General features: G+C 43.5%; 1 protein-coding gene across 1 annotated transcript in view; it reads left to right on the top strand.

Annotated features, from left to right (window-relative positions):
• The first annotated feature begins 1,507 nt into the window (after positions 1 to 1,507).
• The window catches only part of sp4 (sp4 transcription factor), a 109,124-nt gene continuing 94,696 nt past the window's right edge, over positions 1,508 to 15,935 (top strand). The window contains exons 1-3 of the mRNA XM_070880980.1: positions 1,508 to 1,630; positions 1,953 to 2,035; positions 2,390 to 4,004. Coding sequence (XP_070737081.1) covers positions 1,624 to 1,630; positions 1,953 to 2,035; positions 2,390 to 4,004 — 1,705 coding nt within the window. The 5' untranslated portion in view covers positions 1,508 to 1,623. The remainder of the gene's footprint in view (positions 1,631 to 1,952; positions 2,036 to 2,389; positions 4,005 to 15,935) is intronic.

The raw sequence follows: 15,935 nt of genomic DNA, 5'->3' as shown, positions 1-15,935 counted from the left end.
TGGGGTTCCACAGGGCTCAGTACTTGGTCCTTGTTTTTTGTAGCATTTATTAATGATTTAGGAGCATGATAAAAATTTTTGCAGATGATACAAAAATTGGCTGTGTGGTTACAGTGAGGAGGAAAGCTTTAGACTACAGGAAAATAGCGATGAACTGGTCAGTTGGGCAGAAAAGTGGAAAATGGAATTCAATCGGAAAAGTGTGAGGTAGTGCATTTGGAGAGGGTCACCATCATCATAGGCAGTCCCTCGGAATCGAGGAAGACTTGCTTCCACTCTTAAAATGAGTCCTTAGGTGGCTGAACAGTCCAATACGAGAGCCACAGTCCCTGTTACAGGTGGGACAGATAGTCGTTGAAGGAAAGGGTGGGTGGGACAGGTTTGCTGCATGCTCTTGCCACTGCCTGCGCTTGATTTCTGCATGCTCTCGGCGATGAGACTCGAGGTGCTCAGCGCCCTCCTGGGTGCACTTCCTCCCCTTAGGGTGATCTTTGGCCAGGGACTCTCAGGTGTCAGTGGGGATATTGCACTTTTTCAGGGAGGCTTTGAGGGTGTCCCTGTAACGTTTCCTCTGCCCACCTTTGGCTCATTTGCCGTGAAGGAGTTCCAAGTAGAGCACTTGCTTTGGGAGTCTCGTGTCTGGCATGCGAACAATGTGGCCTGCCCAGCGGAGATCATCAAGTGTGGTCAGTGCTTCAATGCTGGGGATGTTGCCCTGGTCAAGGACGCTAATGTTGGTGCGTTTGTCCTCCCAGGGGATTTGTAGGATCTTGCGGTGGCATCCTTGGTGGTATTTCTCCAGCTCATTGCCGAATGGCCTCCTTCTATGATTCTAGATTTTTCTAAATACCAATTAATTTTGTCCCAGATTATTGTCACTAAAGGCATCCCCACCACTGAGGTTAGACTGCCTGGTCTGGAGTTGCTAGGTCCCTCTGTTTAAACAGGTGTAATATTTGCAATCCTCCAGTTCCCTGGCACCAACCCCCATAACCAAGGAGGAGCAAAAGATTGTTCCCTCAGTAACCATTACAAAACTGCATCCATTTTCCCCCTTAAATCTGCTTTAGAATTGAGGAGCCAAATACAAACGTAAGACACAGCACGAACCTTAGCAACTGTGCCCCTGATATTTAAACACATAAAACACGCCCCTCCCCCAAGCGCCGCCTTTGTTCATTTCCGCTCAACCTAAGTTGATGCAGAGGGATGGGGATAGGGCGCTCCGGGGCGGGAACACAACACACTCGCGCCCATCACGCATGCGTGCAAGCCTCACCATACCCTCCTGGGACATGTAGTTCCAGCAATTCTTGGGCCGCGCCATCGGGCAACGTCAGCACCAGTTGGACTACACCTTCCGGCATGCTCTGCGAACCGCCCCGCCGCAGCCCCAGAGCCAATCAAATGGTGGGCTGGAGCGCAGAACGTGACGTCTTCGGCTTCGGTGGTGGTGTCTCTGGATTCTAAGCGCCGCCTTCCAGTTCCATTTCCGTCAATCAAGAGGAACCTGATTATTCCGTCCTACGCAAACAGCCATTCGTGGAAAGAAAGGGCCAGCCCTGCCTTGTTCTGCCTACATTTTGTACTGGTCTTATTTTTTTCCATCTTAAGCAATGCAGAATGAGTGGTACGTAACCCTCCCTCTATCCCTCCCTCCTTTAAAAAAAACAAGAGGGAAAAAGTCAATTTACCTTGGTGACAAGCTTTCTGCTAATTGATCAGCTTGACACCAAGAATCTACAGTCGTGAGTTGTCTGAGACAACCCTCTTTTGGGTGTTACTTTGTATCCACTGGGTCGGGTTTCAAACCACGTTTCTGTTTTTTTCCCTCCCCTCCCTTCCTGGGGAATTGATGACTGATTGAGACAACTATGTGAAAGTAGAGTGCATCTCATTAAAAAAAAATGAACTTATTTTATTATGATTATTTGTATTTTTTTTGTTCACAGATCAAAAGGAGGAAAGTATGGCCACCCTCACTGAAGGAGGGAAACCTGGTGAATATTTGCAAATCAAAACATCAGGCTCACAGGTATGAAAACGACATTTTAAAATCAAGACTTAAAATATGCGTGTGCAATATTTTATTTTATGTGTTTAGATAAAAATGCTTCCTGTGCCACAACTGCTGCTGTTGAACTAATTTTGCTAACCACTTGTCCGTGTTACATTTGTACGTGAAGCCATTTTTTCCTGCAGATCTGAGCGCCTATTTCCTGATATTAACAAACTAGAAATGCACGATTTTAGATTTGTTCTAATATTATTGCAATGCAAGTGTTTTGCCGTTAATTACTCTCTACTTCCTGAGTGAAGCCCCTTTTTGTGCTAATGTAAATTCACACCCACTCTTTCCTCTCTAAACCCGCCCACTGTGTGTGGGTAGGACACCCAGCCCTCTCCTCTCGCCCTGCTCGCAGCGACTTGCAGCAAGATCGGATCCCCGGGCCCGGCGGAAGGCGCAGCGGCCTCCAACACTCTGCAGGGCGGACAACTCCTCGTCGACCAGAGCTCGGGAGCGGTGCAGCAGCAGCAGCTGGAGCTTGTCGCAGCCCAGCTTTCCGGCAACGGCTGGCAGATCATTGCCGCCGGCCCCGCGACAACTAAAGACAGCGTCGCACAGACTCCAGCGGTGTCTTCGGCCACCACCGCCACCACCAACGGCAATGGTGCGAGTGGACAAGATGGTGCCGGCTCGCCCATCAAGGCCAGGCCCATCGTCTCGGCAGCGGGACACTACAGCGTGGTGCCGGTGCAGAGTGTCCAGAACCCGACCATGGCAGCCGGCTCCTCGGGCAGTATCCAGTACCAGGTCATCCCGCACGGCCAGGCCGTGGACGGCCAGCACTTTCAGATCGGCGCGGCGTGTTTACAGCAAGATTTACAGGGCCACATTCAGATCCTGTCGGCGGGACACAACCAAGCCCTCATTGCCCCACTTACAAAAACGACTTCTGGAAATGCAGTGACGCACAATACGTCTTCACAGACTACTACTGTCCCGATCCAGATCAGACCTGGCCTCTCCATCCCGCTGCAGCTGCAAGGAGTTAATATTTCTGGTTCTCCGACTCAAATGGTCGCCACCTTGCCGATTAATATAGGCGGTGGCGTGACTTTGGCCGTGCCCATAAACAGCTTGGCGGCCGCGACCGGAGGAGGAAGATCTATTCACTTTGTCCAACCTTCAGACGGCGGGATCTCGAATGGGAGTCAGGTTGTTTCCACGCCCATCTCCACCGCCTCCTTGAACAGCATGCCCGAATCTCCTTCTCCTCCCCCTTCCACATCTACCTGCGTTACCACCGCCTCCCCATCGCTGTCCTGCAGTGCTTCGCTGGTAAATTCTTCAGATACGGCTCAGTCCGTCTTCACGACTACATCAAGTTCGGAAAATACTGAAGAGGAGTCATCGTCAGTTGTCCCCGTCTCCGAAGCAGAAGGGCACTCCAATGGGTTGCAAAATTTGCAAGAACAGGGTCAGCTTCAGCAGGTGCAGCTGGCTGTTGGACAACAAATACCGATTCAGCCACAGCCGTCGTCTCCGATACAGCAACACATTATTCAGACAATTCCACATCATGCTCTTCAAACCATCCAAAGTGCTGCAGTACAAACTATTCAAACTGTCCAGCAACAGGCCTTGCAGAATGTTCAATTATCAACATTTCAGAATCCAACTCAGGTGATCATCAGGGCACCAAGTTTGACACCATCTGGCCAAATAAACTGGCAAACCATACAAGTGCAGAACATTCAGAGCCTTTCAAATGTACAGATCCAGAATGCTCAGCAACTGACTGTGACTCCTGTGTCATCAAGTAATTCTGGTGGAACTGCTATTGCCCAAATTACCCCTGTTACTGTTACTGGCGGTACCATTAATTTAAGTGCGGCCCAACTTGCATCAGTTCCTAACCTCCAGACAGTCAACATTGGCAGTTTGAGTTCAGGAGGAATCCAGGTGCAAGGAATACCAGTGGCCATCGCCAATCTAGCAGGTATGACTATGCTTTAAAAGTATTTCTTACAGATAGTATTGTGTGTAAATTTACTTTTAATGTTAATTTTACATCAAACGTAAATTTATATTAAGTACTTGATGTTGGGTATTTACAGTAAAACATTTGAAAATCATTTTTTAAATATCTAGAATGTTGTAAGAACTCATTTTGTATGGGTGGGGGAGGGAAAATGAAGGATAGAAGAAATCTGGGAGAATTGTGGTTTGTTTAGGAGTTAAGTGACATCCTTAGGTGCCAGAAATCTCTCTGTATAATAAAGACTGCAATACTATGTGCAAATCAAAATAGAATAAAACCAGATTAGTTTATTCCTAGAACTCCAAATTAAGAAAAGTTCTATCTCTTTATACTCTGAATTTAAATTCTGCAGAAAACCTTTTTTATAGTAGATGTTTTGAAGACAATGTGTTGGCAAAAAGAAAATGGGTTAATCTTTAAGGAAGTAAGTTTCAAGCAGTTTGTTTCTGCTTTTGGTGTTTGTTTCTTATGTAGCTTGTGTTCTAATCAAATCTGTAGCTAAATAGTTAATTGCATATTACTTGATTAAAGATGAAGTGCCTTCATCAAACTATATGTAGCAACACATTTTGTGAGGGAGGGAGAAAAGCTGTGCATTCATTTCTGTTGCATTAAAGTGACCAGAGTGATGCTTTTCAATACAGTTTATATCAATGTGTTGTGATAAAAGGAAAATGTTTTGCCCAAAACTTGCTCCTTTAAGTTGATTGCTTCCACATCTGTAGTGGTGTGTTTTGATTCCTATAGGCATAACTATTTCAATAATAACAGTTGTACAGTACTTTAATAATGGCTTTAGCTGCTTCTTGGCTGGTGCGTTACCAGAATGTTTTCACACTAAACAAAAATAGTAGAGTAGTAGAATCAAGCTACAAAACTAAGTGTAGGTCCAGATCATTTAGCCATTCTGATAATTTGTTCCTCGTGTAAGATGTTGGTATTTGGTAAGAGTGCATTCGCCAATGGAAATGGACACGAGTGGCGATGACTAAGACTTTTGAGGATTAAAATCTCCAATAAATCATTTGCAGGTTAAACTCTATAGTGCCCTAATGACATTTTTACATTTTGTTTGCTTATGTCCTGTTTTCTTTGAAGTACAGTTATGCCTTCTAAACTATCAAACCTTCCTGCCTCAAACTGGAAAGCAGCTAGGTTTGATTTCTCAAATAAGAAAATGTCCGAATTGAATCTTGCCACTCAAAACGTCTTTCAAATACATTTTGTTTTCTAATGAGATTTGTGTAATTCCAAATGCTTTTTGTAGGAAGAATGTGCAAAGAAAATTGAACTCTCAATTATATTTTAGACTGAGAAGCATGATCAGATAGCTTGTATCTTGGCCACCACTGCATTCTCATTCGGCAACTTAGATCATGTTTTGAGTTGCATGACACATGTTTGACCTGTTGTTTTGCTGACACACTAAGTTCAAACTTCAACACTACTTCTTCCTGATTGGCTTGTAAATCAAAATATTTTCAGTCTGTAAGGCAATTTTAATGATGCGGCCTCAGCTCCAAATTATTGTTTGAGGTTTAGGTCATTTTGGGTAAACAATCTATGACAAACATATAACTTGTTTATTGTCCAGTTACTGAGGAGATTACACATAGAGAAGGTGATATGATCTAAATCTATGTTCTTTAATATTAACTATTCAGTTCATGGATGACAGTCCATAGACAGTATACTGATCAAGGGGAAGTGAATGTGTATTAAACTCCATTTTATGCTGTGGATAGGTGCACAGTAAAAAAAAAAAAAAAATATTTCAGTAAACTCAGTTTGTCCTGAAAACTGGTGAAGTAGTTTGGCTCAAATTTACTGTGAAAAGCTTTTGTGCACTCACAGGAGTACTCGCAGAATTATGCTTGTGTTTCTGGGGAAGAAATGCTCTATCCTGTGTCTACTTAACAAAAAATATATATATTGCACATAATTTTATGATATAAAGAAAATTGTTATGCTGCCTGACTTTCAATTGGAAGCCGCCACCTTTGTGAGGCTAAATGTAAAAATGTGACATTTCCTTGTTTACTCTTGATTCCTAATAGTCCACTGAAAGCAACATTGAGTGCTGAGGCTAAGTGGATTTGTTTCAATGAACCTTGGAAATATCAAGAAGGTGGATTCTCCATTTGAGGACACCACATGACCATTTTTTAAAAAATATAGTTTTCTTTTGGTTTTCGGGCATTTCCATCTTTCAAAATTTTTGCGTATTTCTTCACTTACTTTTACTGGAATCTAATTATGTTCTGTATATTTAATGTGAAAAATAGTTCGTTTTCCTGGATAGTCTAGTGAGTAAAAGCACTGCCCAGTGTGGCGCCACACCGTGCAGGCTGGGAAGGCCCCAAGTTTGATTTTGTTAAACCATTCTAACTCCAGTCCCAACTGGTGCAAAATATAATGAATAAATTAAAAATGACACTTGCACATGAATATGTTGGCTACAGATTATGCAGAAGCCTCAATCTAACTAACTGCCACTTTGACCTGGGGGAGCGGGCAGGGAAGTGGACCTGAGTCTATGATCGGATCAGCCATGATCGTGTTAAATGGCGGAGCAGGCTTGAGGGGCCAGATGGCCTACTCCTGCTCCTGTTTCTTATGTTATATTCTTATGACCCCATTGCTTACTTGAAATTTATATTCTTTATACTTAAGAACTACGTATTGCCACTAGAGTCGCTGGAAAGCATTGGAAATTCAACGATATGATCGAGTCTGTGTAGGAATTTAAGTTGTTTGGAGTCTTCTCATTAATAGCTATTTTGGCAAGGATTTACGTGATGCATAATTGCAGCTTTCTTACAGCACTTGATTGGCATTTTTTTTATTCGTTCCTGAGATGTGGGCATCGCTGGCAAGGCCAGCATTTATTGCCCATCCCTAATTGGCCTTGGTGGTGGTGAGCCCCCTTCTTGAACTGCTGCAGTCCTTGTGGTAACTGAATTTCCACAGTGCTGTTACGGAGAGAGTTCCAGGATTTTGACCCAGCGACGATGAAGGAATGACTATTTCCAAGTCAGAGGTCACAGTCTCAGAATAAGGGGTCGGCCATTTAGGACTGACATGAGGAGAAACTTCTTCATTGAGGGTGGTGAATCTTTGGAATTCTCTGCCCCACAGGACTGTGGAGGCTCAGTCTTTGTGTATATTCGAGACAGAGATCGATAGAAATTTTGAATATTAAAGGAATCCAAGGATATGGGGAGGATAGTGCAAGAAAGTGGAGCTGAGGTAGAAGATCAGCTATAATCTCATTGAATGGCGGAGCAGGCTCAAGGGGCCGAAAGGCCTACTCCTGCTCCTAATTCTTATGTTATGTTCTAGGATGGTGTGTGACCTGGAGGAAATTTGCAAGTGATGGTGTTCCCTTGTGCCTGCTGCCCTTGTCCTTCTAGGTAGTAGAGGTTGTGGGTTTGAGAGGTGCTACCGAAGAGCCTTGGCAAGTTGCTGCAGTGAATCTTGTAGATGGTGCACACTGCAGATACGTTGCGTCGGTGGTGAAGGGAGTGAATGTTTAAGGTGGTGGATGGGGTTCCAATCAAGCAGGTTGCTTTGTCCAAGATGGTGTCGAGCTTCTTGAGTGTTTTTGGAGCTACACTCATCCAGGCAAGTGGCGAGTATACCATCACACTCCTGACTCGCGCATTGTAGATGGTGGAAGGCTTTGGGGAGTCAGGAGGTGGGACAACCTCAACTTTTCTTGATAATTCACACTTGCCCCTGATGAGGACACCACCAAATTCAGTTTAGATAAATGCTTTGAACTCCTGAAATAAAGCTAGAGTAACTTTGCACTGAAATCATTTATCTGCCATTCTGTCATAGGCCAGCACATGGACTGTTGGTGCAGTGGGATCCTTGTCATCAAGTTTCAATAGATTTCTAATTTTGGAAATTCCCTCTAACTTGTTGGGTGAATGCACCATCTGGCATAGTATTGAGCTAAGAAGGTCCTAGGTTTGATCCATGGTCAGCGCTGAGTAGTTGATTTTCAGCAAGGAAGCAGTTAGGACATGATAGGTTACCCGTAGTTATGGAATGGTAAAATCATCCACTCTTGATTGCTGTCCAGTGACCTCTACTGGAAAGTACAGTGTGTTGTGACTTTTGTGTACAGGATTTGGCGCAATTATGATGTTTCCTACTGCTGGATAGTCTACCAAGACTCCATGCCTAGGTTTATGCATAATGAATGATATTAAAGTTTGGCATTATCAGATACCCGTGCATAAAGAACTGTATCTCAACAAGAGTATGCACCTTCAGGTGTAGTGGGGAGAAACTTGGGGCATGGAAATTTAAGTTGCAGATCAGAGATCTTAGCTGATGGGAGAATTAGTGGAACACTATGCACACACAATTCCTTTTTTTTATGGGTAACTAAAACTAATCAAGTTATAACTCCGTTTCTTTTCTCCCTTAAGAAAAATAGTCTAAAAATGATGCCGATTATGAATGACATCTAAGTGTATGAAAAGTACAGGTGTACTGTATACACTTTCAAATTCCCAACTGGCCCACCATTCACCATGATATTTCTGCAGCTACTGATCTGCTAAATCATATCATCACCTCCATCTTTGAACCATTGCGCTCTCTTGTCCTGGTAGCCCCCCCTGGCACGACCCTCGTCTCCGCTCCCTTATGTCCAAGGGATGCAGACTTGAATGCTTGCGGTGACCACCTAGTTTAGCCAGTCAGCGTCCAATCTGGCTGGACCACTTAAAGCACCTGCTCTCCTCGGCCAAAACTGCTCACTATTCCAGGATCATCTTGGAAGGCAAAGATAATCCCAGGCTTCTCTTCTCCACTACAAACCATCTTCTGAAACCTCTCTCTCCCCTTCCTCCTTCACCCTCCCCTCCAACAACAAGTGCAAGGAGCTCATAATGTCTTTGTCACAAAGATTGAGACCATCCGTTCAACTGCCTCTGCCAATTCCCTCTCTTCCCACCAAGCCAAACTTCCCCTAGCGTTCTCCCCATCCTAAACCTGAATTCGCGTCTTTCTCAAGTTTCTCTCTGATCTCACCTCATACTCTCTCTGAGCTCATCCTGATCATGAGACCCACCTCCGGCTACTCCTCCACCCCCTTCCAAAGTTAGCTGCTATTGTTAACTGTTTCCATCCTCAGTTACTGTCCTCCTCCACTTTAAATCTGTTATCATCGACCCTCTTCAAAAAAACGTACCCGTGACCCCTATGTCCTTGCAAACTACCACCGCATGACTTCCTTAAATTTACAACGGAAAAACACAATTGGATACATTTTCTAAGTCTGGTTAGGAACCTCACTCAGCTGGTAGATCGGACAGTCATGGACAGAATCAGCCTACCCAATTTGCAGTGTTCCCAATTTTCTGCGTATTAATTTTAATGACTATAAAATCAGGAAGGCCACGAGTCGGATGCACTGACCTTCTCGCCCGTTTGTATAATCAACTCCTGCCAAGCAAAACTCTGTCAGGACAGCTGACTTGTAAACTTTACTCCAGAGAATCATCCCACCTGGAATTTCACAAATTAGTATGAATCTTTATTTCAAAATTCTACATTGCTCCCTGGTGTTTACTGAAACTCATTAGAGGGGAATATAACTACCGAGAGGCAGAGAGGTAATTCCAGACAGTGAAATCTGCCTCCTTAAGCCAACCTGGAAAGTTTCCTACTTGGTCAAGACACAACAGTCTAATATTTATTTAGAGGGAGGCCAGAAGAGAGGCAGGCGGCCATAGTGGCCGGTAATCCCAGAAATGCAGCTAACCCGAGCCCCTGCCGAACTTAATGTCGGGAGCTATTTAAATCTTCACCTCTATTTCCACACCAGTAGCCAGCCAGATTGAGTGGGCTGAGGGGAAATCAGCCAATCGCATGAGGGAAGCAGATTAGCTTGGGTGGGGCTGGCGGGAGCGCTCCTGCTCTTCCTGGCCCACAAACCGTGCTGCAAAGCATTTGGGATGGATCCGGCCCTTCTCGCCTCCCTTCAGGTTTCCCGAGTCATGGAAAACCCAGCCCACAGGTGTTAAAAGTAAAACTCAGATGAAAATTTGAGGTAAGCAGCCTAATTAAAATATTTAAATTACAGATTCACTTCTGGAAAACTGGTTAGTTACCCACCCCCAACCCGATTCCATGAAAACCAGAAGTAGCACGCTGAAGTTGATTTGGGATCGGATTTTCGATTTAACCCGCCACCAATGTTCCCTCTAAGCTACGCGCACACGCAGCAATCTGGAAGATACCGTGCAGGCCACTTGCAAGCTGTTCCCTCTAAGAGGGAAGTGTTGTGCTGGACAAGTCCCCAAACAGTAGACCTTTTCTGTAATTTTCTTTTAGAATAGGATCTCTAATTTTCTTGATTATGTACACCGCTTTATTTTTCAAATTTGAAGGTAATTGAAAATAATTAATATTAGATACTGTCACTAACATTTACTGCTTTACTTTGCATGCCAGTTGATGAGCATAAATACTGTAATGTGCAAAGTGTTTTACCCTTGTGTACACAACAGGATCATGAGCTCTGCAGTTGCTCTGTCCCTCTCTGTTGCTGAGAACCTAGCGCATTGCTTTATCATGTTGAGGTTTGGGGCTTCTCGAATATTCTGCTTGCTGGCCTTCACAAGTTACAACCCATTCACGATGCTATGGTCACTTACTCACCAGTACAAAGTCCCACACTCTCATCACTCCTGATCGTTTGATCTAATTTCCATTGCCTCCTCATGCCCTAGTGAACTGACTTCAAGATCCTCACCCCTGCTTTCAATCCTCACCGAGGTGGAATGCCTTGACCCCACTTTATTTCACCACATACTATGTTTCACAGCTACGAGCTGTTCGCTGATGATTGTGGTGTTGAGCTCCATTTACAATTCCAGAGATAATGAAGCAGGCTATGTCCACATGGAGCAAGACTTGGACCACATTCAGACTTGGGCTGATGTATGGCACGAATGTTAGTTGCCACTTAAGTGCCAGGCAATGACCATCGCCTGGCCCTTCTCGGGGGCGCTTTGGACCTTGCCATTCAGGCCTTCTGCGCATCCACATACAGGCGCACCGATATTTCTAGGTCTGTCTATAATGTCCTTTCTATAATGGAGCACCCATTGTTGCAGACAGTACTCCAAATGTGACCATCCAAAGTTTTGTACAAATTTATTGTTAGTTCTTTACTCTTGTACTCTATGCCCCTATTTATAAAAGCCAAAATGCCATTAGCCTGTTTTAGGGCTTTATCCACCTGCACTCTCACTCACCTGGAATTATAAAAGAAAGAAAGACTTGCATTTCTATTGCACCTTTCATGACCTAGGGACATCTCAAAGCACTTTACAGCCAACTAAGTACTTTTGAAATCTAGTCACTGTTGTAATGTAGCAATCGCGGCAGTCAATTATGTATTTGAACACCTAGATTTCTCTGTTCATTTACACGTTGATGTTAGATAAACTGAACCATAGTTACTCTGTTTAACCTTCTATCCTTTCCTGAATGGGTTGGCATGTCTGAAATAATTCATTTATAAAGTAACACATTCATATAACAGTTGAAACAACATTTGGAATATGTACCCACATGTATGAAATTGCATATGAATACTATTTATAAAAATAATCTGTTAACTGCGCATATTAAAAGAAGTTAGGGAAGAAATGGCAGAGGTAACAATTACAATGTATATTTTATGATATAAAATTGATTAGAAAAGGGAATAGTGCCAGAGGACTGCGAACAACTAATGTGATTCTGTTATTTAAAAACAAGTCCAGGAACTATAGACCAATTAGCTCAATGTTGGTGGTAGGAAAGATAATGGTAACAGGAGTTGCTGCTTTTTTTTTGGAGCAACTTGACTTTTCTGAAGTTAGTTACGATTTTTTTTAGTTTAGTTTTTCTCAAAAGTTACAAGCCACCTACGCCAGTTTTGGCCATTTAGGCCACTTTGGCCAGCTAATAGTTACTCCAAATCTACTTCGGCCAGCGTATTATAAAAGAAAGAAAAACTTGCATTTCTATAGCACCTTTCATGACCTCGGGACGTCTCAAAGCACTTTACAGCCAATTAAGTACTTTTGAAATCTAGTCACTGTTGTAATGTAGCAATCGCGGCAGTCAATTATGTATTTGAACGCCTAGATTTTTCTGTTCATTGACACGCTGATGTTAGATAAACTGAACCATAGTTACTCTGTTTAACTTTCTCTCCTTCAGAAAACCCTTGCAGAGAGTTAAGAAATCAGCGCAGGTAGGTATGTCGGAGGCCAGCAGAACTTAATGACTTGACTAAAGAATGTGAATAGGATCAAACAGCTCCTAGGACATCATATGACAAGCTTCGCAAAGTTAATTTACTATACAACAGAAGCATTCATGGAAGCTTAAATTACAAAAGTAAAAGTAAAAGATAGTTGAATTAAATTGCCCTAATCTCACAACTAATTTAAACAACTATTTGTTGCAATGATTATACTGGACCAAAAATGAGCCCATATTATCTAAATAAAGTCGACTTCAATATATAAGATATTCTGTGTGTTCCTCCGTCACTTATGTTCTTTTTTTACAATAGCACGAGGTCAATAGGCTTGACAAATGGTCATCACTATTCACAAGAGACAAAACATATTTACATAATTTTTTCAAAATATCCAAATAAAAAAATAGAAGTAAGTAAGAACACAAGAATTAGGAACAGGAGTAGGCCATCTAGCCCCTCGAGCCTGCTCCCCATAACCCTTAATTCCCTTATTGGTTAAAAATCTATCTATCTGTGATTTGAATACATTCAATGAGCTAGCCTCAACTGCTTCCTTGGGCAGAGAATTCCACAGATTCACAACCCTCTGGGAGAAGAAATTCCTTCTCAACTCGGTTTTAAATTGGCTCCCCCGTATTTTGAGGCTGTGCCCCCTAGTTCTAGTCTCCCCGACCAGTGGAAACAACCTCTCTGCCTCTATCTTGTCTATCCCTTTCATTATTTTAAATGTTTCTATAAGATCACCCCTCATCCTTCTGAACTCCAATGAGTAAAGACCCAGTCTACTCAATCTATCATCATAAGGTAACCCCCTCATCTCCGGAATCAGCCTAGTGAATCGTCTCTGTACCCCCTCCAAAGCTAGTATATCCTTCCTTAAGTAAGGTGACCAAAACTGCACTGAGTACTCCTGGTGCGGCCTCACCAATACCCTGTACAGTTGCAGCAGGACCTCCCTGCTTTTGTACTCCATCCCTCGCGCAATAAAGGCCAACATTCCATTCGCCTTCCTGATTACCTGCTGCACCTGCAAACTAACTTTTTGGGATTCATGCACAAGGACCCCCAGGTCCCTCTGCACCTCAGCATGTTGTAATTTCTCCCCATTCAAATAATAATCCCTTTTACTGTTTTTTTTTTTCAAGGTGGATGACCTCACATTTTCCGACATTGTATTCCATCTGCCAAACCTTAGCCCATTCGCTTAACCTATCGAAATCTCTTTGCAGCCTCTCTCTCTCCTCTACACAACCCGCTTTCCCACTAATCTTTGTGTCATCTGCAAATTTTGTTACACTACACTCTGTCCCCTCTTCCAGGTCACCTATGTATATTGTGAACAGTTGTGGTCCCAGCATCGATCCCTGTGGCACACCACTAACCATCGATTTCCAACCTGAAAAGGACCCATTTATCCCAACTCTCTGCTTTCTGTTAGCCAGCCAATTCTCTATCCATGCTAATACATTTCCTCTGACTCCACGTACCTTTATCTTCTGCAGTAATCTTTTGTGTGGCACCTTATATCCTCAAAGGATTCCAGTAAATTAGTTAAACAGGATTTCCCCTTCATGAATCCATGTTGCGTCTGCTTGATTGCACTATTCCTATCTCGATGTCCCGCTATTTCTTCCTTAATGATAGCTTCAAGCCTTTTCCCCACTACAGATGTTAAACTAACCGGCCTATAGTTACCTGCCTCTTGTCTGCCCCCTTTTTTAAACAGAGGCGTTACATTAGCTGCTTTCCAATCCGCTGGTACCTCCCCAGAGTCCAGAGAATTTTGGTAGATTATAACGAATGCATCTGCTATAACTTCCGCCATCTCTTTTAATACCTTGGGATGCTTTTCATCAGGACCAGGGGACTTGTCTACCTTGAGTCCCATTAGCCTGTCCAGCACTACCCCCCTAGTGATAGTGATTGTCTCAAGGTTCTCCCTTCCCATATTCCTATGACCAACCAGCGGGTTGTGTAGAGTAAGTCCTACCCTACCTTCATCTTCAGTCCAGGAAGGCAGCGAGCCGGCTTGTGCGGTAGGCCACTTGGCCTGGGATAGGGGCAGGACACACCAGTAGCCGGTATGATGATGATGATGATGATGATGATCGGGTCCCACGCTGCAGCAACACACTGAGAGGCTGGGGGCAAGGAGCTACTGCGCATGCGCACGCACTCCAACGCGCATGTGCAGACATCCCGGCACTGTTTTCAGCGCGGGACGCTGGCTCCGCCCCCGACCCGACTGGCCACGCTGCACGAAGACCCGGGAGAGGCCGGGCAGCGGCCAAAGTGGGGAGTGATTTATTTTTTATTTATTTCCCCCCCCCCCCCCCCTCCCCGGAGCATTTTTCAACGCAGAAAAGCGGCGCATCTCCGGTGAGTGTGCCGAGAAAAGGTGTGGGCCAATTTTGAGTCATAGAAAAATTAGGACACAGAAGGAGGCTATTTGGCCCATGCCAGTTAAAAATGAGCCACCCAGCCTAATCCCACCTTCCAGTAGTAGGTCTGTAGCCCTGTAGGTCACGGCTCTGTAAGTGCACATCCAAAGTACTTTTTAAATGTGATTGAGGGTTTCTGCCTCTACCACCCTTTCAGGTAGTGAATTCCAGCAACCCCCACCACCCTCTGGGTGAAAAAATGTTCCTCATCTCCCCTCTAACTCTACCAACTATTTTAAATCTATGCCCCCTGGTTATTGACCCTTCTATCAAGGGAAACGGGTCCTTCCTATCCACTCTATCTAGGCCCCTCATAATTTTATACACATCAATTAAATCTCCCCTCTGCCGCCTCTGTTCCAAGGAAAACAACCTCAGCCTATCCAATCTTTCCTCACAGCTAAAGTTTTCCATACCTGACAATATTCTTGTAAATCTCTGTACCCTCTCTAGTGCAATCACATCTTTTCTGTAATGTGGTGACAGAACTGTACACAATATTCAAAAGATGTGGCCTAACTAGTGTTGTACACAGTTCTAGCATAACTTTCCTGCTCTTATATTTTATGCCTCGGCTAATAAAGGAAAGCACTTTTTATGCCTTTTTAACTACCATATCGACCTGTCCTACCTTTTTAAAGAAATCTAAAAACTGAAAATACAATAAAGAATAGTCAGCACGGATTCCAAAAGGGAAGGTCATTCTTCACCAACCTTATTGAATTATTTGACGAAGTAACAAAGTCTAGATAAGAGTAATATAGTAGACTTAATATATTTGGATTTCCAAAAGGCCTTCAAAATACAGGATGACATTTAATAAATGTGGAGAATGGGCGTGTAATTGGCAAATTAACTTCAATATAGATAAGTGTGAGGTGGAACATATTGGTAGGCAGAATAAGGAGGCCACATACTACTTGGAACATAAATGTCTAAATGGGGTAGAGGAACAGAAGGATCTGAAGGTTCAAATACACAAATCAATAAAAGCACTGACACAGGCCATTTAAAAAAAAAAATGCAAACCAAGCACTGGGGTTCATTTCTGGAGGTATTGAATTGAAAAGCAGAGAAGTTATGTTGATCTTGGTTAGACTACATGGAGTACTGTGAGCAATTCTGGTCTCCACATTATAAAAAGGATTTGGAGGGATTGGAGAAGGT

Source organism: Pristiophorus japonicus, chromosome 5 (assembly GCF_044704955.1).
Source record: "Pristiophorus japonicus isolate sPriJap1 chromosome 5, sPriJap1.hap1, whole genome shotgun sequence".
NCBI classification, from domain to species: Eukaryota; Metazoa; Chordata; class Chondrichthyes; family Pristiophoridae; genus Pristiophorus; species Pristiophorus japonicus.
Note: the sequence above shows the minus strand (reverse complement) of the source record. Positions and strands in the feature narration are given on the sequence as shown.